The sequence below is a fragment of the Kogia breviceps genome, chromosome 8, assembly GCF_026419965.1.
Source record: "Kogia breviceps isolate mKogBre1 chromosome 8, mKogBre1 haplotype 1, whole genome shotgun sequence".
In the NCBI taxonomy this organism is placed as follows: Eukaryota; Metazoa; Chordata; class Mammalia; order Artiodactyla; family Physeteridae; genus Kogia; species Kogia breviceps.
Window position 1 is genome coordinate 7,463,400 of NC_081317.1, and position 26,172 is coordinate 7,489,571.

Here is a 26,172-nt window from a genome sequence, read left to right on the forward strand (position 1 = left end):
GGTTCAGAGCTGACGTTTCTTCTCCATCTCTTTTCCCCCCACTGTGGGTTCCAGCGGGGAAGCTCCAAAACGTAGGAGGGCTACCAAGTCCTCATTGGACTTTGTGAAACAGAGGCACCTTTACCGCATTCAGCCAAGGAGGTTTGGGGGTTGTTGAGGCAATTAATGCTAATTGCCCTGATGCATACAGCACTACTATCATTTCTACTTATCGAGGCCAAGCCAGCTGCGCACGGTCACACAGCTGTAAGCGGGCAGAGCTGGAACTCAAACCCAGGCCTGAGTTGCATGGCTGGTTTTTAGAAACTAAACTTACTTCACCTCATGAAAGCCTGTCCCCAAGCACTGCTATAACTTCTGAAATCTTATGAGAATGTCCAGCAGGGACAGGGCAGAGGGGCAGCGGGAACAGCCAGAATACTTAGCAAGTCCGACGTGAAATCCCGCTGTTCTGGATTGCACTCAGCAGTTACAACACTCAGGTTGCACTTCTGCCAGCGATGGCTGTTCAGGATGAGCAACACGCGGTGAAGAAATGACAACAGCTCACCCATGCTTGGCAGAGAATTACAACTGGGGAGTGGAACCCGGATTCTATAGATCAGGGAAGAATTCCTCCCAGTGTCACTATTTCACTCTCAGCTCTTACCCACTTGTTTCCCAGCCCAGAAAGGCAGTGTTGCACACCGGAAGCTTCACAGTGAAGACCTGGGCTCAGATCCCTGCTCTGCCACTTACTGGCTGTGTGACCTCAGGCAAGTCACTGTGCCTCTCTGAGCCTCAATTGCCTCATCTGTAAAACGGGGATAGTAATACTAATTCCTCATAGGATGGATTGAAGCATTAGAAACAATGGATATAAGGCATTTAGTACAGTGCCTGGCACATGGAAGTTTGTTAGAATCCAAGGCAGGCTCTCTTTTTCCAGGGTAGGATCAGGGGGCTATCAGAGGAGAGGGAATCAGCGTTCAGATTCGCACCAAAATCGCTCATATGTTTATTTACCAACAGGATACATATACACATACACAGGTATCACTGGAACATTTCAGGAACCTCAGAGCTGGGAACACCCCTTCCTTCCTGCCCCCCTTCTTCTCTGGGCTCCCTCCTGACTCGGCTTGGGCTCTCTAGAAAAGGGCTTCTGACACTTTCTCACTGGAATGCCTGCAGGTGCTCTGGTTGGGCTTTCACTGCTTCTCATGTCCACATCGGCCTGTCCTAGTGGGCTGTGGACAAGGGGCTGTGAGCTCAGTCATTCATGTTCAGGTCAAATTCTGGATACAACTCTTTGGTGGTGACACCTCGGATCATGGCTGGAAGGAAGGAAGGAAGGAAGAACGTCCAGTGGGAGAAGTGGGAGGGAAAATGGCCAAAGCCCTGGCCTACCCAGGACCCTCTCCAGCACTTTCTTCCTGCTCCCCTAGTTGGCCCAGATAACCCTCCTGCTACTCCTTCCAGGCTCCTCCACGGTGGGCCCTGTCCGGTCCCTCCAAACTGGACTCACTAAACCCTCACCCACATGAAGCAGCAGCGAGAGTCGTGTGCTGAAAGTGTTAAGTGTACACTCACACTGTATCAGTGGCCAGCTGCAAACCCTGGCGCACGTGCACGCGCCTGCCATTTGGTGATGCCCTTCCTGACGCCTCCTCACGGACTCTTCTTTCCTCCCAAGGGCAGCGGTCTCCTCAGAGGCCTGCCCCGACCACCCTGTCTCATCCCCACCTGCCACCCTGTTCATACCTCAATGTTTTCCATCTCTGTCTTTTGTTTCCTTCGCTGCACTTAACACACTTTATAAGTCATTGATTTGTGTTCCTTTACTTCTTGACCATTCCCCTCCCCCCACCTCCAACAGCAAAACATAAGTCCCATGAGAATGGAGACACTCAAGTGTCTGGTTCACCGAAATGTCCCCATACCCTGTTGAGCAGCACCGAGTAGGTGCTCAGGAAAAACTCCCTGAATGAATGAAAGAGGACACTCTGCCTGCTCCAGGTCCTATGACCTGGAAGGACAGGTCTCAGACTGGGTTCTGTCTAACAAGAGCTTATTGCCCTTGGCCTCTAGGCTACAGTCCCCTCACATTCCTGTCTTCTTGGGCCCTGGTCCTCCTCCACCTCCTTCTGCTCTCTCCCTCCCCTCCTTTGAGACCCTTTCCCCACTGACACACGGAGAAGCCCTTCCTGCCGTGGAATGCCAGATGCCGATGGGCAATTCTGCGACGAGAGCTGCAGCTCGGGCAGCCAGCGGGCGGCCCCCAGCTCTGAGCGCTGTCCCAGATGCTCACCGCTGGTTGAACGTCAGAATGCCCACCGATCCAAGCCAGGTGATGGAACCAAGGCCACGTACCCATTTCCTCACCTCCAAGGTGGGCTGTCCCAGCCAGCTCAGACACACAGGTGCCTGTGTCTCGGCTCAGCCCTCTAGATAGTGAGACTGTGTTCAAGGAGGAACAAGATACCCCTTTGAGCCACAGAGTCCCCCTTGCACTTTCTGCCTCTGTAGCATGTGGGCCACTTGAGGCGAGGCTGGGCTCTCCATTGGTCTGAGTAGGCCCCGGAGGACTGGGAACCCTAGTCCTCAGGCAGGCGGGTGAGCCCAGACTCAAAAGCAGGCTCTATACCCCAGGGAAAAACCGCAGGCACTCCGGGAAGAGCTGTACAGTTGCTTCGCTAGGTGGCCAGGAAGGGGAGGGGCATTCAGGGAGCGTGGCGGCTGAGAACGGTAGGGGAGTTGGGTCAGTTTAGAAGGCCCAGGAGCAAAACCCCACCACCCCTGGGGCATGGGGACTCCCTCACCTAGTTTGCCTAGCAGCATCTGGCCTACATCCTTGATGTCATTATACTCGTGGAGCTGGGAGATGTGGTCCTCCAGTTCATCTACACTGTAGCCTCTGGGGTGAGAAATGGAGAGAGAGAGAGAGAGAGAATATCGTTGAGAAAGCCGACGGGGCTCCAAGGTTCAGAGAGTAACGAGGCATCTATTTAACAAATGTTCACTAAGGGCCTACTGGGTGCTTGGCATTGGGAACCAAGATAGTGATGCCAAGATAGACCCTCTGCTCTCATGAAGCTTAAGGTAGGGCAGGAGATCAGCGCACCCCCTCGCTCCTGGCAAATTCTCCCTGTACCCTTAGGGAGGCATCCTCAGCCATGCTGGTACTATGTAACCCTGGTCATAGCCAAGGGATTCGCAGCTGGGCACACGGGTGGCTAATCAGATCCCCTCAAGGGTGACATGCACGTTCAAAGGCTGCTCAGTCTGTGCCATGTGGCTGGAGCCAAGGGCACGGGAAAAGCCAGGAGTCGTGGAAGAGCCAGCTCCCCCTGGGCACTGAGAACCCCACCTGCAGAGGGAGGACAGAGCCCATGTGCAGACAGAAGCAGAGGCAGAGACCGTGGGCCCCAGAAGAGACTGGGAGAGCCATGGCTTTCCAGTTCCTAGTTCCCCTTATACTCCTGGGAATTCCCGGCACAGTCCCGTTTTTATGCTAAGCTAGGTTGCAGTCACTGGGCGCTAGTTAAATGTTATCTAGAGATTCCCTGGCGGTCCAGTGGTTGGGACTCGGTGCTTTCACTGCCGTGGCCCGGGTTCAATCCCTGGTCAGGGAACTGAGATCCTGCAAGCTGCATGGCACGGCATGGCCAAAAACAAACAAACAAAAGTTATCTTAAGCACACTGAGGAACCCAAAGAGACTTACTCAGATATTAATTGGGAGATTTCCTTGTCCAGCATGTCCTTCTTCTCCTTCAGCTTCTGAATGTCAAGGTGCAGAGAATCCTTGCTGGCTCCATTAGCCTGGTCAGACTTGGGAGATGGCCGCTGCGTGGCACAGAGTCATAAGCCAGACTGACCGATTATTTACAACTCAGAACCTACACAAACCCCCCAATATCCACTCCCTCCTTCTGGTTAGTAATAGACACCTTCCACCCCAGAATAAGACTACATTTCCCAGCTTCCCTTGGAATTAGATGTGGCCCTATAACTTAGGTTCTGGCAAGTGGAACTTAATTAGAAATAGCATATGCGATGTCTGGGAACTGTCCTTGCAGGGAGAGGGCATGCCTTTCTCTAGCCTTCCTCTTTCCTACCAGCTGGAGGGATGCTGGGTTTTCTTTCACTCCCAGCCAAACCCAACTTGAACTAAAGGGCCCATCTTGGTTTCCAATTTGACCCCAGAGAATCTACTTCAGGTCTACCACTTGGATTCTCCTGTCAAGTCTATGATGTCGCTGGCTTTATAATCGCATTGGGTAGCAAAACCCATCCCTGGGGCTACCGTTCCTCTTTGTCCTTTGTGCGTCTAAAAGCCGTAAAGGCCGGTGCCTGGTACACTGCTAATTTTCAGGAAATGTTGTTGGAGCAACTGTAATACAAGAGACCGAGGAAGACGTGGTTCCCATTCTTAGGACAGGGGATTTTTAACCAGTCAGTCAACACATCGTGAGTAAACACTAGCTGCCAGGCACTGGTAAAGGCTCCAGGGGTTCAGCAATGGATAAGACATCAAGCCTGGCCCCCTGCCTTCACGGAACATATAGCCTAGTCCCAGACATAGAACCCCCAACAGTCATGCTCTTCCTCCAGAAATTTCCATTTAAAGCTCTGCTCACAGGTCACACGTCATCAGAAAGTCCTTTCCTGACCACCCCATTTAAACGGCCACACCTCAATCACTATCCTTTTGTCCTGATGCTTTCTAACATCTATCACCACCTGGCATATTGTATATTTCGTTAATATTATTTTCACTGACGGCCTTATACCACTGGAGTGTAAACGCCATGATGGCGGGGACTGTTTTATTCACTGCTGATTGCCCTGTGTCTGCAACAGTACCTGGCACATAGTAGGCACTCTTTCGAATGAATTCGTCAAGTGAATGAGTGAATGACAAATAACCAATCAACTAACTACCAGTCTGAAAGGTGCTTTGAAGTTGAAGTACAGTGTTCTAGGGGAGTGGCTAACGAAGCTACTGGCCTGAGCCCGAAGTGGGGCTAAGACTTCTCTGAGGAAGCTCAACTTTAAAGGAAGAGTAGGCATCAGTTTGGCAAAAAGCTGGAAGAAAAAGTATTCCAGACAGTGTATCCAAATGCCCTAAGGCAGGGGAGAGTACAGGCATTTGAGGGAAAGGGAGTGGTTTCCGTGTGGGTGGAACGGGTGAGGGAGGGATAGTGGTGTGAAAAGAACAAAACCAACCAGCCACTTGTGGTGCTGTCAGGAAGAATGAGAGACAGAGCCCCATTTGGAGAGCCTGGGGTGCCACTGACAAAGTACAGGACGCTGTTTCTTCTTAGAAGCTTGGTGGGCAGGAGGAAAAGATGGGGAAGGACTTAGAAATGACCTAGAGTTTCTCAGCAGAATGAGGTCAGCTGGGGGAAGATCTTGAAGAGGACTGCGGGTGGGTCAGCTGCTGCTGGGGACGGAGAGGAAGATTGGAAGCAGCAGTGGGGTACAGGGTGGAGGGCAAGGAAGGGGGCACAAGCATACTCACAGGGGATCGGAAAGCCCCGCGGCAACTTTTGGAAAGTCCTGGTTGAGTCCTGTAGAGGAAGCCGAGGGAAAAAGGCTGATTGGACCCAGAGGACGCTTTGGGAGGAAAGGGGTACTGTGAGGGTGTGAGAGGAGGAACTGCTGTGAAGTACAGAGACTGGAACTGGATCCGGTTGGGAAGAGGGTAGATAATGCTCCCGGGATAGGGGTAGGAATCCTGGAGGAAGGAGAGATTCTGATGTGGAGCAGGGGAAGGGGGGGGGTGGTCTCTGGAGGCGACCTCTGGGGAGAGAAAGTCTGGGGCAGAGCTACGGGGAGTCAGCAAAGTGGGAAGAGATGTGCTTTCCCCCTGCTGTCCGCTCCTCGCCCACCTCCTCAGCCCTGGGGTCCGGGGCCCCCGACTCGGGCAGCTCTGCAGCGCGGAAGGGTCCAGGGCGGGTGCGGGGAAGCCGCCGCTCAAGTCCGCCCGGTGTTCGCAGCTCTCTGACGCCACAGAGGCAACGAATAGGCTACGTAAGCACGCTGCGAGATCGGGCCCCGCCCTTCGTCGACCAAATAGGCAAGGAGCGCGGTTGCGCACGCAGTCTTTATTAGGCCTTCCCCCGTCCCTCCTGGCAAATGGTGGGTTAGCCACGCCCCTTTCCCTTTCAACTTTCCCATCGGCTAATAGGATTAGGGATTTGAGGCTACGCTCACACCACTGCGGCCTAGGACCGCCCTGGTCCCGCCTTTTCTGGCTTCGTTTCACACTGGCGCGGCGGCTGCCGGAAGCAATTCCGCAGGGGTTGCCGGGATCGTGCTGATGTGGCCCCCCCTTCCCCCGCCCCGTCCCGGGATGTCGGAAGAAACCCGACAGAGAAAATTGGCTGCGGCCAAGAAAAAGGTAAAACGTGCGGGGTCGCGGCTCCCTGACCCAGCCTGAGACCCCTCCGACGGCCGGGCCATGGCCAGAGTCTGTGCTGCCTCCGAGGCACACGGGGCGAGCCTCTCGGCGCCCCTTGGCGCCCCACCAAAAGTATTCTCAGCCAGTCCCGCCCCCCGGCAGCCCAGCCCCCGCCCTCGCTCGTCACCCCTGGGTGACTTTGGGCCGGTGACCCCGGGGGCTTCCCGCACCAGGCTCGGCCCTCGCCTCCTGCCGCCCAGAACCGGACCTCCTGGGCTCTCTGGGCTCCCGGTCTTCAAGGACCTCGGTTTTGGCCTTGCGTTCCCCTCCACCACGGCGACTCGGGCATCGGTAGGGAGTGAAATTAGTTACCTCATAATCCTCCTCTGAATTGTCATTACCGCCACGAGCCCGGTGTTTGATCTTACGACCCAGTCCCCCTGTGTTTTCACATCCTTTCCGGTTTCTCTGGTCGCAGCACAAATTTCCAGCTTGAAGGGGCCTCGGGACTATGGGACCTAAGTCCCACCTGGGTTTCAGGCTCCCCAACTCTAGACTGTACCCCATCCTTTGGTGTCGATAGCGTGAAAAGCCTACACTTCACCAGTGATCTCGAAACATTGACAATATCTCAGGGTGGCAGTGGGGGGAACGTGCTTTGTTTAGTTTGGTTTTCTCCCAGGTTTCTGTCCAGAGAGACTTTGACAGTTTTAATCAGAATCTTCTACCTTACATTCTAATTCGTTGATTCTGAGACCAGAGTGCCTGTCATTCAGTGTTCCTCTGGAGTGCGATCTGCTTATCCTCTGTGGAACAGATCGCGTGAAACTGAACTTCACAGCTGGGAATCTTTCCCAAATCATCATCTCAGCACGGGGTGCCCTGAGTGCCACAGGATAAACATGGGACTGGAGCATCAGTTTCGCTTGATTCTCTTGAGAGAGAAAAAGCCTTTGATAGTAATGTGTTTAGGGACGACATTTGCATAGATTTGTAAGATTATAATAGACTTCTCTCCGAAATGGTGTTTGGGTTGTCCTCTTTCTGTTACGTTCCCAGATTCACTAGGGTGTGTGTGCCTTCACTGCCTTCTGCCATTAGGATATACTGATGTAAAAGTTTGAGAAGCAGTGGTGTGCAGCTCTAACAGAGGTGTAAGAAAGGACCCTGATGTCTGATTAAATGTTTACTTTTCCACCTCTGCTTCTTGTAAACTGTAAAGTAGGATATGAACATAGGGGGCTTACAGTCCTCATGAGCCTCACTGCTTTTCCTTTTTGCAGTTAAGGGAATATCAGCAGAAGAACAGCCCTGGTGTTCCTGCAGGAGCTAAGAAAAAAAGAAAGATCAAGAATGGCAATAGCCCAGAGACAGCCACTTCTGGTGGTGGCCCCTCGCCTGAGGATGTGAGTCTTGCCCCCTTCTGTGGGCTGGGGTGCTCAAGGGACAGCAGGAGAGGGTAGTGGTTAAGATTGTGGAAGAAATGTCAGATATTGGCTAAGAAGGTTGGTTTTGAATTCTACCTCTCCCTCTGTTGGAGATAGGGTTTTGGGCAAATTGTTTAAGCTCATTGGGTCTCTGGTTCCACATTGGTAAAACTGGGGTAATACTGTCTTGTACTTATGAAGTTTAAATGAGATTGTTGTTGTTTTCATAACAACCCCCTTAATACAGGGCCGGGTGCAGAGTAAACATTCCGTAAAGAGTAGTTGCTATTTGACTTACTGCTCTGGTGGTCTTCCTCAGCCCCAGCCTCAGTGGGAAGCCAGGCAGTGAGAACAGCCTCTTGTCCTCAGGCTCTCCATTTAGAGGCACCAACAGAACCCCAGGGTGTGGTGAGGAGAGCCCCAGGCCCTTGGATTAGGAGATCATCTGAGTTTCAAGGCCATCTTTGCCACCAGTTTGCCAGGTGACGTCAAGAAAATCACTTCGTCCCCTGTGGGCCTCAGTTTCCTCATCTGTAAGATGACACTGTTGGATCAGATCGTTGTCTTTCAGACTTATTTTTTCGCTGTAGCCCGCTTTGTTCAAGCGGACCCTTGTTCTGAAGTCTGGTTTTTAAAAGTCTGGGCCTGAGGGTCTAAGAAGCTGTTAAGAGCTGCATTGTTCGCCTAAGGAGCTATGTGACTGCATTGTTCCGGGGACTTTTCCATCTGTTTACCTTAATTTCTGCCTCTGGCAAGGCAGCAAGTGGCTGTTTGGAAAATGGCACAGGCTGTGGTATTGGTCCCTTTCTCTCTTCTCCAGCATTCCATGGCCCCGAACCCATCTCTTCTTCCTTCCCTGACTCTCTTGCCTCTCTAAGCCACTTTTCTCTTTCTCTCCCTGCCCTTGTTTTTCCCTTTTCGCCTCCTATAGATTCAGGACATTCTGAAGGTGCTGGTGTCCGACCTTAACCGCTCCAATGGGGTAGCGATCCCCCCATTGGACAAGTGGAAGGTGAGGCAGTGCCGAGACCCCCTCTCTGGCTTGCTCCCTCCCAGCTCTGCATGCCCCGAGGCTTCTCTGGTTTGGGGGATACTTTGCCTCTGGCTTATTTTATGTTGCTGTCATTAACCCTGGGCCTGTTCATGTCTGCTTTTTCACCTGCTTGGTTGATTGGGTTCCCCCGCGACCCCCCCATCTTTTATCGTCTTGGAGAAGGTGAGATGCTCCTTGGAGGTTAAAGGTAACTCGGGAATAGCTTCCAGAGCAGGTGTGTGGGATTTGAGCTCTTTGAGCTTCCCGTTTGAATGTCCGTGGTGCTATCAAACTAGGAGAGGTTAAATAAGACCAAACCTTCGCGTCTTGGCCCCTGGGCATCTGACCCCGAAAGACCAATAGACCACAAAGTAGTTTGTGATTTTCTTTTGAGTTGATCAGTTCATTTTGGTTTGGCAGTAGGGAATGTAGGGTCAAGAGAAAAGGAGTTTGCATTATAGTTACAAGGATTGAGGTTATTTTTTTCAATGGAACTATCTGTAAGGGATGTGAGGTTAACCAAACACATGAGTGATCAGGACATTCTGCCCCTATTCTCCTTTAAAAATTAACTGGACATTTAACCATGTTCAGTGGGCCCTTGAGAGCAGAGGAATGTTGCTAGGGGCTGTAGAAAACAGATGAAGGAAACATTTGGAATATGGCAACATTCCAAATGCTCGACAAGGCAGAGGTTGGTTCTAAATGGACTCGAGGCTGGAGGGGGTGGCTGGCGTTTGAGGCCGGTTTGAAGATTCGAGGTGGGTAGCAGTCATCCACATTGAGAGTAGGGGAAATGGGAGTCCCAGGCAGAGGGTGTAGTACAGGTAACAGCCAGGGTATGAGCTCACAGAGTACTTTCCAGAAAGGCGGGGAGCCTGGGGTGCCCCTGGACTAGGAGATGACCTCCTCCGGACATGATGTTGGCACTTCCTCCTTAATGAACTTCCTCGGGGGACATCTGCCAGGCTAGAGGAGTAGGGCTGGAAGGGGGTCAGGTCCTGCTGGCGATGGGCAGGGAGAGGGGCCGGGGTTAGAGAGTCTTTCAGTCGTGAGGGCTGCTCAGGCCCGGTCGGTCGGGTCTGCCCAGGTGCCGTGACTCAGCCTGTTGGCTCAGAGGAGATGCTGGGTGGCCCGGGGAGGGGAGCGCAGGCCTACAGGAGTCCCGAAGCTGTGCGTCTGTGCTCTTGTCCTAAGGCCCTGGGCCCGCACCCTTCGGCTGCTCCTGGACACGAAGACCCGGATCCCCATATTCCCTTCTTGTCGTTTTAAAATCCTCTCTATATCGATAACTTTCTCACTTAAGTGTCCTGCTCTAGTAATGCAGGCCTGTGATTGCAGTATCCTGGACAGAGCTGACGGCATTTCCAGAGCCGAGGACTAATGGATAGGAAAAAAAAGGGTTTTTTTTAAAGTGGAATGGGACATTAGAGGGGAGTGGACAATGTTGTTTAAAATTCCATGCTTAGCTATATGACTCAAGATTATGAAATAACTTGGTTGCTCACAACATAGTCATATTAAGTATCTTTAAGTCCTCAGAAAAAGACTTTTTTCCCCTTCTGAGCTTTCTTGTTTCTAATGCTAGGGATCCGCGGGCACCCAAGAGGCCAGGAGGGACCCAGGGCTCGCCAGGGCCCGTGGCTAAGAGTGTGCTCCCCTCCCCCAAAGTCTCAGGCCTAGCCAGCTGCTGACCCCGGCTCTTAGCTGTTAGATTCAGTAGTCCAGGTTGACAAGGCAACACGAGGTTCTGGCGTCAGAGGTCACAGTGGGGACTGTCACCAAGCAAACAGCCGACTCATCTTCAGCTCCGCAGGTTCCGCGCCGCTTGCTCCAAGGAGGGCAGTAGGTTTGGGTTTTCAGAGGCCAGGGCTGAGGCTCCAGAGAGCAGGCAGCCCTTCCCCCCGAGAGAGGCGCAGCCTCTTGCTTCCAGACTCAGCTTCGTTGGCCAGGCCTCGGCTCCCCGGTGCTCTTCCCTCGTCAGGCTTTGGCTTATCAGCCCTCTGCCCCATCTCACCTATTGAACATTAGATCCCTCGAGCCAGAGGCTTGGACCGAGTGTCAGGCCTGAGCCTGGACAGCAGCCGAGTGGGGCTCTGGTCAAGCAAGTGGATCCATTTGGGCCAAGAGAGAACCTCTCCATGGCTCCTGGCCCTCAATCCCACGATTGTTCTACAGGATGACAAGAGTCAAAGGGTAGACGTCTTACCTCTGGTTTCTCAGCTGTTTCTTGGTTGGGTAGGTGTTTTGGAGCCAGGAGGTTGGGATGGGTAGTGGCCGTGGTTTTCCTTTTACCTCTAAGAGCAGGGAGAGCCTTCTCGTTGGGCAGCTTCTTTCCCAGAAAAGGCCTGAGTCATGGAGACACACCAGTAGCTGCAGGAAGGAGGGAAGGAAGGAGGGAGAACAAGAAGAAAGAGGCAGGTCGCTCTGCTGCTTCGTCACTGCCACCCTCTGCCCAGCGTGCGGCCCCGGGTGAGGGGCCCTCTGGGCACAGGCTGGCTTTCTGGAAGAGCAGGGCCTTGCTTCTCCCCGACTTGGTACACCTTCCTTCCACCCGCTCTAGCTGCCGTAGGTCAGCCAGGGAGCTGAGCTCCAGGGAGAACGAGGCCCTCGCGTTCTCGAAGGAGGCCGTGCAGCCCCGGAAGGCTGCAGACTGGCCCGAGGTCTGGGCGAGCCGTAGCCACCCCCCAGAGTGGCTCCCAGCATGTGTGACTGTCACTCTGACTGCAGCAGCACCTGTCCTACCCGCTCTGCACCCCTGCATTCACGGCAGCGAGGCGACTTTGCCCTGCGCGGCCCCCTAACCCCCTGCTCTGTTCTGTGACAGGCGCCCAAAGACCGTGCCGCTCCTGTTACACTGTCTGCTGATGACACCGTGTCACCTGGCGGTGTCCCTTCCCCCTGTGCTAGTCCCCCCCGTGTCACTAGCATGGCATCAACTCAGGTTCGTGCCTCTTCCCCCTTGGCCTGCTGCCCCACTCTATGCCCACCCCCTCCTCCTTCCTGGAGGCCTGGACCTTCTGTGGAGCCTCTTCCCCTTTCCTCAGGTAGCTTGGCTCCTAGAGCGAGGCGCCCTTCCTGAGGACTGGGGTGGGGGAGGCCAAAGGCAGGTTCTCCTTAAGGTGCGGGCGGACGGAAAGTGGTTGGAGTGAGCTTGGCACCGTGGGTGGTTCTTACTGGAAACTGAATGACCGATTCATGCGTTTCTTTCCAAACAGAACCATGATGCTGACAATGATCCTAGTCCCATTGATGAAAGCACGTGAGTGTCTCCCACGGGGCCCGCAGTCCCTAGGCCACTGCCCATGACCCCCTCTTTCCCATCAAGCCTCCTGCACCCCTGACTGCTGTGTTCATCCCCAGATCTTTCTCATCCACCGAGAGCCTGCGACAGCTCTCTCAGCAGCTCAACGGTCTTGTGTCTGAGGTACCACCCCCAAAACTGGGGCCCGGAGTGGGCTAGAGTGGGAAGGAAAATATGACGGAAAGAAACCGAGGCAGAGTTTCCCAAGAGGAAGGGAAGGTCCTGGGACCAGGCAGCTTGGCTGGATAATGTTTAGCTAGTCATTACTTCTCTGAGTCTCTTCTTTGATGCTGTCCAGATGAAGGGGTTGGACCATGAGATTGGTTACATCATTTTATCCTGCAGATGAGAGCTGCTTGGGAGCGGGGAGACAAGGGGGAATTAAGAACGAGGAGAAATTGGCACAGGGAGGGGTTAAGGGGGGGTGGTGGCAAGTTAGGCAGAAGAAGAAACGTTGCCAGTCGATGGGGAAGATGTTGGAGAGGGCTTAGGCCTCGAGGGGGATAGATCACGTTTCCACGTGAACCCTTTCGTCTCTTCTAGTCTCCATCTTACATCAACGGGGAGGGTCTAGCATCCTGTACTGACATAAAGAATCTGGAGGTAAGGGGGCCTGCACTGTGGCCCAGTGACCCTGCAGGCCAGCCGTCACCTGCCCCCACCTCCCTCCTCCCACGGCGGGGCCTGGGTGCCCCACTGCCAGCTGAGACAGCCCAGACACCCCCCCAACCCTAATGATTGCTCTCTCTACCTCTCCCCGCCCCTCCTCCAACTCCTCCTCCTCCTCTCTGCATGCGCCTCAGAGCCGGTACCAAGAACTATCAGTAGCCCTGGACTCCAGCAATCTAACAAACAAACAACTCAGTAGCAAGATAGAGCAATTGGTAAGAGTCCAGTGTTGTCCCCGGATTCCACGCTGCCCGTCTGGGGCCCCAGTCTCACCTTGGGGCTCTGAAGAAAGGGGCTGGGGACCCCTGGTTCCACGGGAGAATGGGGGTGCCGGGGGTCCTAGGTCTCAGCTGGAGGGACCCCGGAGCACGGCATGCAGCATGGCTCTCTCTGTGGCTGCCCTCTTTGCCTACCCTGTTCTCCAGAGACCCCTGCTTGAGTCCTCCCCACGCTTGCCCTGGGGCTCTTGCCTGTAGGGGGAGCTCTAGCTTGACTGGTGTGTTCCAGCCCTGACTCAGCCCCTGATTTGTTCCGACTTTGGCCTTGGACAAGTCAATTGTCCTCTCTGGGCTTTCGTTTCCTGAGGAGGTAGAATTAGAGGGTGTCCAAGGTCCCTTTAAGTTCAAAAAATCAAAGATTTAAAGGTCGTTTTCGTTCCCATATCTGTGCTCTTAAGAACAGAACCTGGCCTGCAGTGTGTGCTCAGGAAACATTCCTTGAGTGAATGCCCCCTTCCTGATCGTGAGCTGGCAGAGGGTGGTCTGGCCTTCTCAGACTCCATTTCTAGAGGTTTATGTCATTGTCCCTTCAAGGGAATCAGATCCAGACTCTCGCTACTGTAGCCATGAGCAAAACTTCCCAAGACCCAAAGTCTCTTAGCTCGAGAAGCGTTCGTCCGTTTACGTCCCCATGAACTCTCCCTTTCTAACCCATTCCTGGCCCCTGCCTGTCCCTCCTCCTTGGTCTGAGGGTCGTGGGAAAGGGGGACAATCTCAGTCACCTTCCTATGACTCTCCCCACAGAGACAAGAGAACCAGGAAATTCTGGATCAACTGGAAAAAGTAACGCGATTTCTTTGTCTGCTCCTCCCGTGGCTGATGGGTTTGGGGGAGGATTCAGATGTAGAGGCCCATTCTCCTCTTGCCTGCTGGCAGCCTGGAGAAAGAGGGGGCCTACCCCGTGCCCCTCGCTTCCCGTCCCTACTCCCCGGGTGGCCGATTATCTGTTCTCATCGGTGGGCCTGTCCTGGGCCAGTGATGACATTCCGGGGACTATATCCTTTGCCGTTCCACCTCTGCCTACCGGTAAGAGCTGTTTCTTCTCTTTTCCTGCAGGAGAAGAAGGAATTTGAGAAAAAGTTCGTGAAGGAACAAGGGGCTCTGAGAGAACAGCTGCAGGTGAGTGGGCTGAACCAGGGTCCCTCATGGCCCCCAGGAAACATTGCTTTTCTGCTTTTAGCACTTGTTTGCCCTTTCTCCCAAAGGTCCACATCCAGACCATAGGGATTCTGGTGTCTGAGAAGACGGAATTACAGACAGCTCTGGCTCACACCCAACAGGCAGCCAGGCAGAAAGCAGGTGGGAATCTAGGCGCCCTTTCAGCCCGCGGCCGGGCACACTGGCTGGCCTTCAGCGGGATTCTTTCTCTGGGCTTCCCTTCTCGTGCTGGCATTTCAGGAGAGTTGGAGGAGCTTGCTAATCGCCTGCGGTCGTCCAGGCAGCGTGTGGGAGAGCTGGAACGGACGCTGTCTGCCGTCTCCACGCAGCAGAAGCAGGCCGATAGGGTGAGCCCAGCAGCCTGCCCATCCGCTGGAGGTGCTGTGTGGGTGGGGGGAGCCTAAAGGTCCCTTCGGCAAGGGGGGAGTGACTTGCCACCCAGAAGGCAGCACTGGCCGTGTCTTGCTGCTTTAAAGTGTGTGATTGTGAGAAGCAACCCGGGCGTGAGTTGGTTGCCATGGTGAGTTGCTGGGGGAGGGGGGAGTGCCGTCTAGAGCGAGCGCTGGATGCAGAGCCCAGAGCCAGAGCGCCGGCCTTGCCCATTACTGGCTGCGGGCTCCGGCCCAAGTGCTAGGTGTTCGGGCTGTGAAGGTTCAGAACGGTATTTTTATCCATTACCGCACTAAGAGAGAGGAAGTACGTGTGTGAAATATATATAAGACAGGTCGGAAAGGATTCATAAAAACCCAGGGGAGAGGAACAGGATGGCTGAGAGATAGGTCACTTTGGTACCTTCTGAGTTAGGGGCCATGTGAGTGTATCATCCGTTCAAAAAATGAACAAGAGATTACAATACAATTCAATGCCCCCGTCATATCTGTGCTCCCACCCCGGGGAGAGAACGTGGTTCAAGAGTCTCAGCTCGGGCTTCCCTGGTGGCGCAGTGGTTGAGAATCCGCCTGCCGATGCAGGGGACGCGGGTTCGTGCCCCGGTCCGGGAGGATCCCACGTGCCGCGGAGCGGCTGGGCCCGTGAGCCGTGGCCGCTGAGCCTGCGCGTCCGGAGCCTACGCTCCGCAATGGGAGAGGCCACAACAGTGAGAGGCCCGCGTACCGCAAAAAAAAAAAAAAAAAAAAAAAGAGTCTCAGCTCTAAGTGATGTTAGGCGAGCCACTTAACCTCGAATGCTCCGTGTTGTTCACCCGTAAAGTGGAGATGGTCATAATAACTGCCTCGCAGGGTGATTGTGAGTTTGGAATGGGAATGTTGGCTGAGAGAGTGTTCAGGAAAGGTTCGGGCGTGGGGCTGGTACTGGCGAGAGTGACGGCAGCGTTGTCTGCTGTCCCCGGGCCTGTGAGCCAGCCGGGAGTTAGCGCTCTCCACCTGCCTTTTCCACCCTTCCCGAGTTCTTACTAAAACCAAGTAAGAACATGAGCTTGGAAGTGCTTTGAAAAAAATACAAAGCCTGACACCGGGTGAGGACGTGTTGCTGGGGGTCGGGCCTGTTGCTGCTGTTGTCTGCGTCTTCCACCTCCCTTCTCCTGACCTCGCCTCTCCGTGTTTGCAGTACAACAAAGAATTAACCAAACAGCGAGATTCCCTCAGGCTGGACTTATACAAGAACAAGTAGGATGGGGATAGTGGGGGAGGGCTGGGAAGTTGGGGGGAGCCAAGGGGGCGGGGTGAGGAGCTGGTGCAGCTTTGCATGCGTGCAGAGCCAGGCTCTGCTGTCCCAGCTGTGCCACCGACTCCTGCCCTGGCCTCAGGCAACTCATGTCCTCTCTGTGGCCTGCCACTTGTGACTCTTGATCCTGGGGTCCCTTCCCAAGCGACCGTTCTGTGGTTCTGCGGCAAAGGTGGTGGTGGGTTGGTCACCGGAGCGACCCTTTCCGTTCTTTACTCACGCCTCCCCCACTGCCGCCCACAGCAAAAGCAACGAGGACCTGAAGCAGCAGACCTCGGAGCTGGAGGAGAAGCTGCGGGTCATGGCGAAAGAGAAGGCGGCCATGCAGCTGGGGATGGAGGAGCTGCAGAAGAAGGTGGAGATGTCCGAGCTGCTGCTGCAGCAGGTGGGGCTGGAGCCCCCGGGCGTGCGGGCCCCAGCTGGCGGGGCCAGGGCCTCTCAGGGTCATTGTGGGTGGCCTCCGGCCAGGAGCCAGACAGTTTGGATCCTTGTTCCGGTCCTGCCATAGACTCCTCTAGAGATAGGAGAAAAACCGGGGCCTTGCCCAGACCTCTGGAATCGGAATCTCAGGGAGAGGCCTTTTAAATTTTTTTTTTTTTAAAGCATCCTGGTTGAAAACCATTGTTTTATGGATGACAGTTTTAAGGCTAGCCCGTGAGTCCGCTGCCTTCCTCTCGGGGCCAAGCCTCCAGGTAGACGGGGCGCTCACGTCTCAGAGGGCCTCCTCTTTAGTCTTCCTGCATATGCACAGTGATTCTCTGCCCTCCTGCCATCGGTTAAGGGTACGGTTAACGTATGCCACATTCATATGTCGGACTACTATGTAACCATTACAAAAAATTAAGTATATCTTGTTTGCCGCAAAGCGAAATTAAGTTGCAGAACCATATGTGACACTACCCCGTGACAGCACAGCTGCGCTGTGCGTTAATTAACCGGCTTTGCGTGTGTATGGAAAAGGGTCCAGAAGGATACACACTGGATTGGGGTGGTTGGAGAGCAACGAGTATGTAGTAAAAATAAAGCCTGTGGACCTGGTTCTAAGAACACGAGGACAGCCCTGAGCTGTACGTTGATCGACCTTTGGGGGGCGTCGCATGGAGCAGCCTGGGCGTCCCGGGTCCAACCTCATTTTTCACCATCCAGTTTTCTAGTCAACCGACCGCTGACAGCAGCCAGCAGTTACAGCAGGCCCTGGACGGGCAGGCACAGTTGGAGACCCACGTGGAGCGGGTGAGATTGTGCAGGGAGAGGGGTGTGGGAGGACGATGACCCCAGGTGACCGGGAGCAGGCGAGGCCCCACGGCAGCCCGTGGTAACTCCTGTGCCCACTCTCGCAGCTGAAGGATTCTCTGAAGCAGCTGCAGGCAGAGAGGGACCAGTATGTGGTGAATATGAAAGAAGAGAATGCCGTCTGGCAGCAGAAGATGCAGCAGATGTTGGAGCAGGTGAGAGGTGACCTTCCACCCCCCCCCTTAGACAGGTCGCCTGGTCTCGCTGGGCACCTGTGAAGTAGGAATCCCGACACTTGCTGCGTGCAGCCAGAGGTGGGAGTGTGTATCTAGAGGGTGGGGGTGAGAGAGGGAGGTGGTCGCCCGGCCTTGACCCCCTCCTGTGCTCTCCCCCCACCCTTCCACCCATGCTTCGGGCAGATGGGCAAGCTGAGGGAAGAAAAGGAGTGCAGCATGAGTCAGGTGCAGGAGCTGGAGACCACTTTGGCCAAACTGAGGACCGAGCTCGGTAAGCCGGGGCCGGGGGACCTGGGAGCAGCGTTGTGTCGGGGCTGGTGAGGACGGCGGGGAGCGGAGGTGAGTGGGTGGGGGGGCACCGTGGCCGAGGGAAAGAGGTCTGTCCCAGGAGCTGGCAAGTCTTGCAGTTTCCCTGAGTGAGCCTCGGGGTCCCCGTCTGCAAAAAAAGGGGTGAAGTGGTCTTGAGCATAAAGATGTAAGGAACTCCGTTTGAACGTGTCTTGAAAGATTGAGCCAGGAAGCCAAGATTTGGGGCAAGGAGGCTGAATCAGGAGCCGTGGACCAAGAAGAAGGTGTTTCGGAGGGACTTCCCTGGCAGTCCAGTGGTTGAAGCTCTGTGCTTCCGCTGCATGGGGGCACGGGTTCGATCCCTGGTTGGGGAAATGAGATCCCTCATGCCGCGCTGGTGCGGCCAAAAACAAACAAACGAAAGAAAACAAAACCGGTTTTTGGAGACTGCAGAGGTGAGAGGCCCTGATGGTGTGCTCCCTTTCTCAGCTGTGCCTCCGCCTCAGGAGCCCCCAGCCGGGCCCTCGGAGGTAGAACAACGGCTGCAGGCAGAGGCCGAACAGCTACAGAAGGAACTGCAGAGCCTGGCACGGCAGCTGCAGGCTCAGGTGAAGGACAACGAAAGTCTGAGTCACCTGAATCAGGAGCAGGAGCAGCGGCTGCTGGAGCTGGAGCGGGCAGCCGAGTGCTGGGGGAAGCAGGCGGAGGAGCGCAAGCAGATTCTAGAGAGCATGCAGAGCGACCGCGTCACCATCAGCCGTGCGCTGTCCCAGAACCGCGAGCTCAAGGAGCAGCTGGCTGAACTGCAGAACGGATTCGTCAGGCTGGTGCGCAGCCCTTCCCGGCCAGCCTGCCCTCCTCCCTGGCCAAGTCTTTTGGGGCGGGGCGAGGCACTTAACCCGTCTGGGGCCTTGGTTTTCCCACCTTTAAAATGGGTGATATGGACCTTTTGCGAAATGGTGCCCACGAAGGCACACTGTGAGCCGGAGAGTCCTGCTCGGAGGGTTGTGGGGGGAAGGGGCAGACTTTCCTACCTGCCTCCACCCTTCCCTGAGCTGTGGGAGGTGGACACCGAGTTCTGGGGTCTCCAGCTGCATTGGGTGGCCACTGATGGCTTCTCTCTGTGCAGTCCAATGAGAACATGGAGATAACCAGCGCGCTGCATTCGGAGCAGCACGTCAAGGAGGAGCTGGCCAAGAAGCTGGGCCAGCTGCAGGAGAAGCTAGGAGAGCTGAAGGAGACGGTAACCCCTGCCCCAGCGGAAGGGCTAGGAGTCAGGCACCAGCCTCTGGGGAGCGAGGGAGGGACCTGGGGCCAGGACAGGTGACCCCGGAGTCCTTCAGAGCCTGTGACTACTTGTTGCCCCCTGGCCTCTGACTTTCAGAGTTGAGTAGCCCTGGGCCGTAGGTCGTTCGTTGTCCCCGCTAGAGGCATCGAGCCCGTAATTAGAGGGGAAGAGAGGTTGTACGGTGGCCAGCTCCTTGGGTTCAGCCCTGGATTCAGCCCTCGCATCTCTAAGCCTCAGTTTCCTTATCTTAAAAGGAGGTTAGCAGGACTTCCCTGGCTGTCTAGTGGTTGAGACTCCACTGCAGATGGTGTGGGATCGATCCCTGGTCGGGGAACTAAGATCCTGCATGACGGTGTGGAGCTGCCAAAAAAATAGGGAGAAAAAAAAAAAAAAAAAGGTTATCATTTTTCTGCTAGAGGTGTTGGAGATTAGAGAATCATGCATGTAAAGCCTTAGGCACTCAGCGTGCACCTCACGGATGTTGGCTGGAGCTCTGTTTTTCCACCCGTCTGCGGCCTCAAGTTAAGATAGAAAGAAGCTTGTCATGAGGGCTGGGTGAAGGCGGCATGGGGCTCTGGGCAGCCAGCAGAGCCTCGCGGTGCCTGCCTCTGGCAGAGGGGTCTGTGCCCAACCTCCCTCCCCAGTCTGTGGGCTCAGACTGCGGAAGGAAGCCACAGCCTGCCCTCACCTCCAGGGTCTTCCCGCAGGTGGAGGTGAAGAGCCAGGAGGCTCAGGACCTGCAGCAGCAGCGGGACCAGTGCCTGAGCCACCTGCAGCAGTACGCGGCCGCCTATCAGCAGCTGGCCTCCGAGAAGGAGGAGCTGCACAAGCAGGCGCTGCTGCAGACCCAGCTCATGGACCAGCTGCAGCACGAGGAAGTCCAGGGCAAGGTGGCGGTCCAGATGGCCCACCAGGAGTTACAGGAGACCCAGGTGAGGGCGTCGGGCTGCAGGGCTCCGCCTGCGACCTGAGTCCCTCCTCACTCTCTTTCCTGGCCCCTTAGGAGCGCCTGGAAGCAGCCAACCAGCAGAACCGGCAGCTACAGGCCCGGCTGGACCTCATGGCTGTGCCTGGGCAAGGTAAGTAGGACGGCCCGGAGGGAGAGCACCCAGGCTGAGAGGCAGGGGCACTGTTAGCAGCGTGGAATTGAGTTAGAAGAGGCCTTTAGGACAGCGAATCCTCTTCCCGCAGCCGGTGAGGTGAGGGGCAGAGCTGGGCCGCACGCTCTCTTCCCGGCCTGCTCCACCTGCCTTGTCGGGTCGTCTGAGGCCCCTCCGTGTGTCCCCAGCAGGAGATGGACTGGACGGTGAGGAGAAGGATGAGGAGGCCCCCCGGCCGAAGCTGAGCGTGCCAGAGGAGCTCGACAGCCGAGAGCTGCTGGTGAGCTGACCTCCCTCCCGCTCCTTGCCTGTCTTACTTCCCGCCTCCGTCTGTGCTTCCTCTCAGACACTCTTTGTGGTTTCCCTCCCGCTGACTTCTCTGGACCCCCAAGCTCCCCCGGGAGCCATAGTCAGATGCCGTGTCGTCCTTGAACCACAGGCATGCCCGCTAAGACCCCGAGAGGGGGAGCATCCCTCGCTGGTCCTCGGTATCCCCCACAAAAGCATGCGCACACCTCTCACTCGCAGGTGGCATTTTTTAACTCGGCCTTAGCCAGTGCTGAGGAAGAGCAGGCCCGGCTGCGCGGGCAGCTGAAGGAGGAAAAGCTGCGCTGCCAGCGCCTGGCTCACCTGGCAGCCCCGGCCCAGGACCGGGCGGAGAAGGAAGCCCCAGCGTCCGGGATCGGGGGGGACAGTGTGCCTGCGGAGACCCACCAGGCCCTACAGGTGGCCATGGACAAGCTGCAGGTGACTGGGTCGCCCCCAGTGGGGTCCAGGAAGGGTGGGGGCCTGCGGTCATTTCGCTCCCGAGCCCTGACCCTGCTCTTCTGGCTTCAGGGCCGCTTTACGGCGCTCATGCAGGAGAAAGTGGATCTGAAGGAGCGGGTAGAGGAGCTGGAGCATCGCTGTATCCAGCTGTCCGGAGAGACAGACACTATTGGTGAGTGGAGAGGCTGGGGCCCGGGGCGGGGGGCCGCGGGCTGGATCGGGGCAGCCCTGCGCCTGAGCCCCGTTCGCCCTCCCCGCTCCCCGCAGGAGAGTACATCGCCCTTTATCAGAGTCAGAGGGCGGTGCTGAAGGCGCGGCACCAGGAGAAGGAGGAGTACATCAGCCGCCTGGCTCAGGACAAGGAGGAAATGAAGGTGGGGGTCCTCGAGACCGTCTCTGTGGGCGGGGGTGGGGCGGGGCGCGGGTGCTGAGCGCCTCTCCCTCCAGGTGAAGCTGCTGGAGCTCCGGGAACTGGTATTACACCTGGTGGGCGAGCGAAATGAATGGTGTGGCAAGTTCCTGGCTGCCCAGAGGGCTGCTGGTGAGCCCGCTACAGCCCCCCCAGCCCCCCAGGAGGCTGGTGCCGTCGACGAGGCTGGTGAGTAGCGCCCTTGGGGAGGACTGGCGGGCAGGCAGGGGAGGGCTGGCACGCCACTCCGAGCCCCGCCTCTCTCTCTCTCTCTACAAAGATCTCCATGAGGTGAGCCTTGAGGACAACGTGGACCCCACGCAGGGGGAAGCCCTGCGGGGCCAGACGACCCCTGAGAACCCCACTGCGCAGCAGATCATGCAACTGCTGCACGAGATCCAGAACCCCGAGGAGTACCCAGTCTTGGGCAGCAACGCCTGCATCCCCTTTTTCTACCAAGCTGATCACAACAATGAAGTGAAGATCATGGTGGTCTAGCTGCCTGACACTAGCGGGCAAAGACCGGAGGAGACTGGGGCCAGGGCGCCCTTCCCCTACTGGTGCCTGCCGCCCCGCCCCTCCTTCCTGGCACCCCTTCATCCCTAAAAAAACCCCTGTCTAATGAGGGGAGGTAAATAGGTGCAGACCCCTTGCCATCTTGGCCAGGGCTGTGTGTTGATCTCTTAATAGTTCCAGAAAAATAAAGAGCCGGAGGCTCAATAAAAGTTTATTTAAGAGGCTGCCGTTCTTGGGGAGCAGGGGATCCCTGCTGGTCTCCTCACCCCCACCAAGCGGTCCTCCATTCAGAGGGGCTCATGCATCCTCTATTCAGAGGCACTTTGGGGCACACCCGCCCCCCCCACCCCCTCGCCCAGCCAGACAACTGGGCAGCACTCGCACAGGCCTTGGGCAGGTTGGGCAAACCGAGGCCAGGCAAGGACGTAAGCTGGTGGCGGGGTGGGCTCCCTACCCAGTGTTTATACTGTACCTGTGTAACATTTTGTATATTCTGGAGGTAGGGAAGCCCCCTGTATCACAGTGGAGGTTGGTGCTGGTAAATGGGGAGGACCTTCTGTTAAATATTTGGGGCTGGGGGAAATTATTTATTGATAGTGTAGGACGGAGAGAGAAGGTGGAGGCGGGGACGGGTTTGTGCCCGGGTGATTCGACTCCTGTTTCACTTTTTATTTCAGAATAAATGAATTTAGCCATACTGCTCGTCCCTGCGTGTTCCTTTTTCTTGCGTCACTGGGTCCTGTGCCGTGAGCACTGAACAGGGAGCGGGTCCTGCCAGCAGAGGGCAAGCTTCTGGTCGTGCTGGTCCCCAGTATGTCCGAGCACATCCAGCCGGGCTGTCAGAGCTCTCCCAAGGCCTGTCACCTGCATGCTGCCTGGTGAAGACTGGGGGTCCCCAGGGGCACTGCCGTGGGGCTCTCGGGGCAGTCCTGCCTTAATGGCGGAGAGACTCGGAAGTCAGATCTAACCCCAGGGAGGGGAAGGAAGGGTTGCCGCAGCACCCTGAGTGCTGACTGCTGGTCCAGGCGTTTTCCATTCCATCACCCTGCCCCTCTGGTGGCCTGTTCTCCCTGTCCTTCCACGGTGCCCGCCTGGCCAGCACCTCGCAGTCCTCCCTCCGGGCCCCCTAGTGGCCAGAGCAGGTTTCACAGGACGAGGATCAGCTGACTCCAGGTGCTTTCCCAGTAGGACTCGAAGAGGATGGGGCTTTTTTTCTCCACATCTTAACAGCACCCTAGCAATAGCTGGACCCTTCCCCATCCCTCACACCCCAATGTTTAAACCTTTACCGCTCCCTGAGCGCCACAGAGAACACAGGCCACGGAGGACACGCTGTTCCCCATCATCCAGAAATGGGTTTTATTCTCAGCCAAGAGACAGCAAGACTGGTAGTGGTCAGAGAACCACACAGCTGCCAGTACAGCACCCCCGTGTTCGAGGGGGGGGGTAGGGACAGGAGGGCAGCAGAGGGGGGCTGGCTGTCCACAGGCTGGGTACGACAGGGGGGCTCGTCGGAGGTGGCACGCTTTGGAGGGGGATGTCAGGGTGAAAGCGTTCCCTTGTAGTTGGGCCACAAGACTCCTCCAGGACAGCATGGTGATTGATTCCTGACACTAGAGGTGAGGCTTGGCCATATGTGTGTGTGTGTGTATATATATATATATGAGTATTTATAGATATTTATAGAACTGCGCAGGAGCGAGACCACAGAGGGGCACAAGTTTCACCAACATCACGCCTGGATGTGTCAGCTCACCACTACAACAGACTAAGTCACAGATGAAGGGGAAGCTCTGGGGCTGGGTAGCCACTGTCAAGTCACAGAACAGCCGTCCAGGCAGGCTTGGAAAAGGAGGTCTCCGAGGACTAGGAGGGATCTGGTTAGAGGTCGAAGGGGGGCCTGGGGCTCTCAGGTCGGGATGGACTTGCCTGACCCGATCGGCTGGCAGTTGGAGAGAAAGCAAAGAGAGAACGGGAGAGAGAAAAGGGGGAGAGAGCTGGTAAGGCAAGGGCAGCATAGCCCGGCAGTCGGGGGAGAGGAGGGCAGGGGCAGAAGACCCAGGTGTGGGCAAGGGTTCTGGAATAGAGAAGAGACATGAGAAAGGGAAGGTAGAAGGGCAGGAGATGGGCAGGGGCCAGAGCCTCACGGGGGTCTGGGGTAAAGGCTGGGGCAGCGCCCACCCCTCCACACACGCTGGTCTCTCACACACCACCAGGCAGTGCACCCACAGCTCCAGACACGTGCTCGGCCCCCTCTGGCCTCCCCCTTCTCTGGCCCCCTGTCTTTCAACCCACTGGCACAGGGCCATCCCTAGCCTCGGGGAGTATGGGGCCGTGAACCCCAAGCGACAGCCACCAGGCCTGACGGAGAAAGACAAGAGAAAGAACACTGTTTGAACCAGGAGGGCAAAGCTAACAGGATGGCTGGAGGGAGCGCTCGAGGCCCCTCTGGGTGGGCAGAAAGCCCACGAGTCCTCTAACGGGACCCTGGGGAGGCAGGGAGGGCAGGCGGCTGGATGCCAGTGGCCACAGGCTTATAAGTCTAAGAGGGGAGCCTCAGCTGGTCGGGGGACCGCAGGTCGCGTAGGTGAGGCTGGGCCCTTCCTGCTGGGGAAAAGCAGAAGAGCAAGAGTCAGCGCAGGTGCAGACGGGCAGGCAGGCTCGCTGGGCGAGTTTGGGGGCCCAGCTGGGGCGGAACTCAGAGAAACTGGCTTGCCCAGGTCCGCAGACACCGTCATCCCCTTAGCGGAGAAGTGGAGGTCACCCCTAGGAGCAACGGGCCCAGGTGGATGAGCCTGCGGGCTGGCCACGATGCTCCACCCGGGGGCTGAGGACGCCGCCTTCAGTCCTGCACCAGCAGGAGCGACAGTACCGTGGAGGCAGGGGAAGGGGCGGTGTGACCTGCCTGGCCTGTGAGCTGTGCTCTGGGCTGATGGTGGGGGGGCCACTCAGGCTTTCCCAAATCATCAAATAACCAGAGCCTTCACCCCCAGCTGCTGCTCGCTTGCTGGCTCGATAAAGGAGGTGGGACTTTGACTTCCTCTGCCCTATCGTGGATTCGGTTTCCAGAGCTCCCAGGCTGGGAGCTGGCTGCCCTGCCTCAGCAGCAGGGCTCAGATCTGGGAATGAGTGTGGTACCCCAGGGTGAGATGCCAAGGCTTCCGGATGCCTGAGTCCAGTCCTACCACACCCCCCCGCCCGCCCCGCCAAGCTCCCTGCCCCTAACACCATGAACCATGAGCTCTGTGCTCTTTCTGACGCCTCCAGAGAGGACCCAGGCTTGCCTGCTTGGGTGCGGAGCCTGTCCCAAGACCTCCCCAGGCTCAGCCATGGAGGTCTTGGGCAGTGGCACTGAGTCCCGAGGCTTGCTGAGAAGGGAGGTGAGAGAGCCAGCTGGCAGCGAGGACAGAAAGAGGAAAGAATAAGTCTGGAGCTGCAGAAGGGAGAGGGAGGGGGGGCCTGCCTCTGAGGTCCCAGGTTCGCCCTGCAGTGTGGAGCTGGTGCGGCAGGGGGCAGACACACCGGTTCATGCAGCGGGCGGAGAGGCCTGTACCTACCGTGGCTGACGCTCCTCAGGGGTCACTGATAGTGATTCTGAAAGACAGCACGAAATCAACGTGGCAGTTCACGCTCACGGACGGGGCAGGCCTGGGGGTGGGGGGGACACACACACGCACACGCCCGGGCGTGCACACACATGCGGTGAGGCTCCACGGCCCCGCATGCACACGCTGACACACATGCCCACAAACAACACGCATACACCCCTCCCCGCCCCCCAACGCCCAGCAACCTTGCTGGCCGGCGCGTGCAGCATGGATCTGGGGCATGCAGCCACTTGGCACACTGAAGCACACGCGGGGGCGGAGTCACAACACAGAAGCTCGCCCGCACACAGGAGGCATTTGCACCAGCTCCCTGCACACTCGTGCCTGGCGTGCTCAGGGGGCCACCTGCATTGCTCCAGAAGGGACAGGTCTTGCTTTCTTAGGGTCCAAGCTGTCATGTCTCCGCCCAAGAGCCTTCCGTGGCTCCCTACTGCTCACTGCACTGAGTCCCAACAAGTCAACCTCTTCCGTGGACTTTGAAGGTTCTCCAACCTGCCCCACCTTACCCAGGGCAAACTGTTTTTTCTTTTTTTTGGCCGTGCTGCACGGCACGCAGGATCTTAGCTCCCTGACCAGGGATCGAACCCGTGCCCCCCGGCAGTGGAAGTGCAGAATCTTAACCACGGGAACCCCCAGGGAAGTCCCCAGGGCAACCTTTTCTTATTCTTCCTCATTCTACCTGCACTCTGCTCTGGCCAGCAGCTCTCAATGCATTCCACACTAAACCTTTGCCCACTTGCTGCTCCTGACCCAGATGCCCTCCTGACTCCTCACCACCCGAGCCTTA

At 56.6% G+C, this 26,172-nt stretch overlaps 3 protein-coding genes across 21 annotated transcripts in view; 1 reads left to right on the forward strand and 2 right to left on the reverse strand.

The window, feature by feature from the left end:
- Positions 1-967: 967 nt before the first annotated feature.
- SWI5 (SWI5 homologous recombination repair protein) lies at positions 968-6,164 on the reverse strand. Its single transcript, XM_067040154.1, has 6 exons — positions 6,157-6,164; positions 5,876-6,046; positions 5,506-5,554; positions 3,706-3,827; positions 2,802-2,896; positions 968-1,316 (listed from the first exon to the last, which is right to left on the reverse strand). The coding sequence occupies exons 1-6, from the start codon at positions 6,162-6,164 to the stop codon at positions 1,252-1,254; spliced, it is 510 nt and encodes a 169-aa protein (XP_066896255.1). The 3' UTR covers positions 968-1,251.
- An 81-nt stretch (positions 6,165-6,245) lies between these two features.
- Positions 6,246-22,474, forward strand: GOLGA2 (golgin A2). Of its 14 annotated transcripts, none has more exons than XM_059072556.2 (27): positions 6,246-6,387; positions 7,671-7,793; positions 8,746-8,826; positions 11,675-11,791; positions 12,066-12,109; positions 12,211-12,274; positions 12,695-12,754; positions 12,955-13,035; positions 13,843-13,881; positions 14,155-14,217; positions 14,304-14,397; positions 14,497-14,603; positions 15,823-15,881; positions 16,183-16,324; positions 17,086-17,172; positions 17,280-17,387; positions 17,592-17,679; positions 18,186-18,523; positions 18,826-18,939; positions 19,692-19,916; positions 19,988-20,063; positions 20,273-20,364; positions 20,613-20,831; positions 20,922-21,024; positions 21,120-21,226; positions 21,300-21,450; positions 21,542-22,474. In XM_059072556.2, the coding sequence occupies exons 1-27, from the start codon at positions 6,307-6,309 to the stop codon at positions 21,757-21,759; spliced, it is 3,081 nt and encodes a 1,026-aa protein (XP_058928539.1). In that variant the 5' UTR covers positions 6,246-6,306; the 3' UTR covers positions 21,760-22,474. The 14 variants fall into 14 exon arrangements, with proteins under 14 accessions (XP_058928539.1, XP_058928541.1, XP_058928542.1 ...); XM_059072558.2 differs by having other exon boundaries at positions 6,249-6,387; positions 20,276-20,364; XM_067040622.1 differs by having other exon boundaries at positions 6,327-6,738.
- A 648-nt stretch (positions 22,475-23,122) lies between these two features.
- The window catches only part of DNM1 (dynamin 1), a 45,375-nt gene continuing 42,325 nt past the window's right edge, over positions 23,123-26,172 (reverse strand). For 2 of the 6 annotated variants that reach the window (XM_059072688.2, XM_067040644.1), the window contains one exon: positions 23,123-24,384. In XM_059072688.2, coding sequence (XP_058928671.1) covers positions 24,312-24,384 — 73 coding nt within the window. In that variant the 3' untranslated portion in view covers positions 23,123-24,311. Of the gene's footprint in view, positions 24,385-25,334; positions 25,372-26,172 lie in introns of all 6 variants that reach the window. The other 4 variants (XM_067040646.1, XM_067040645.1, XM_067040647.1 and 1 more) reach the window with 3 other exon arrangements.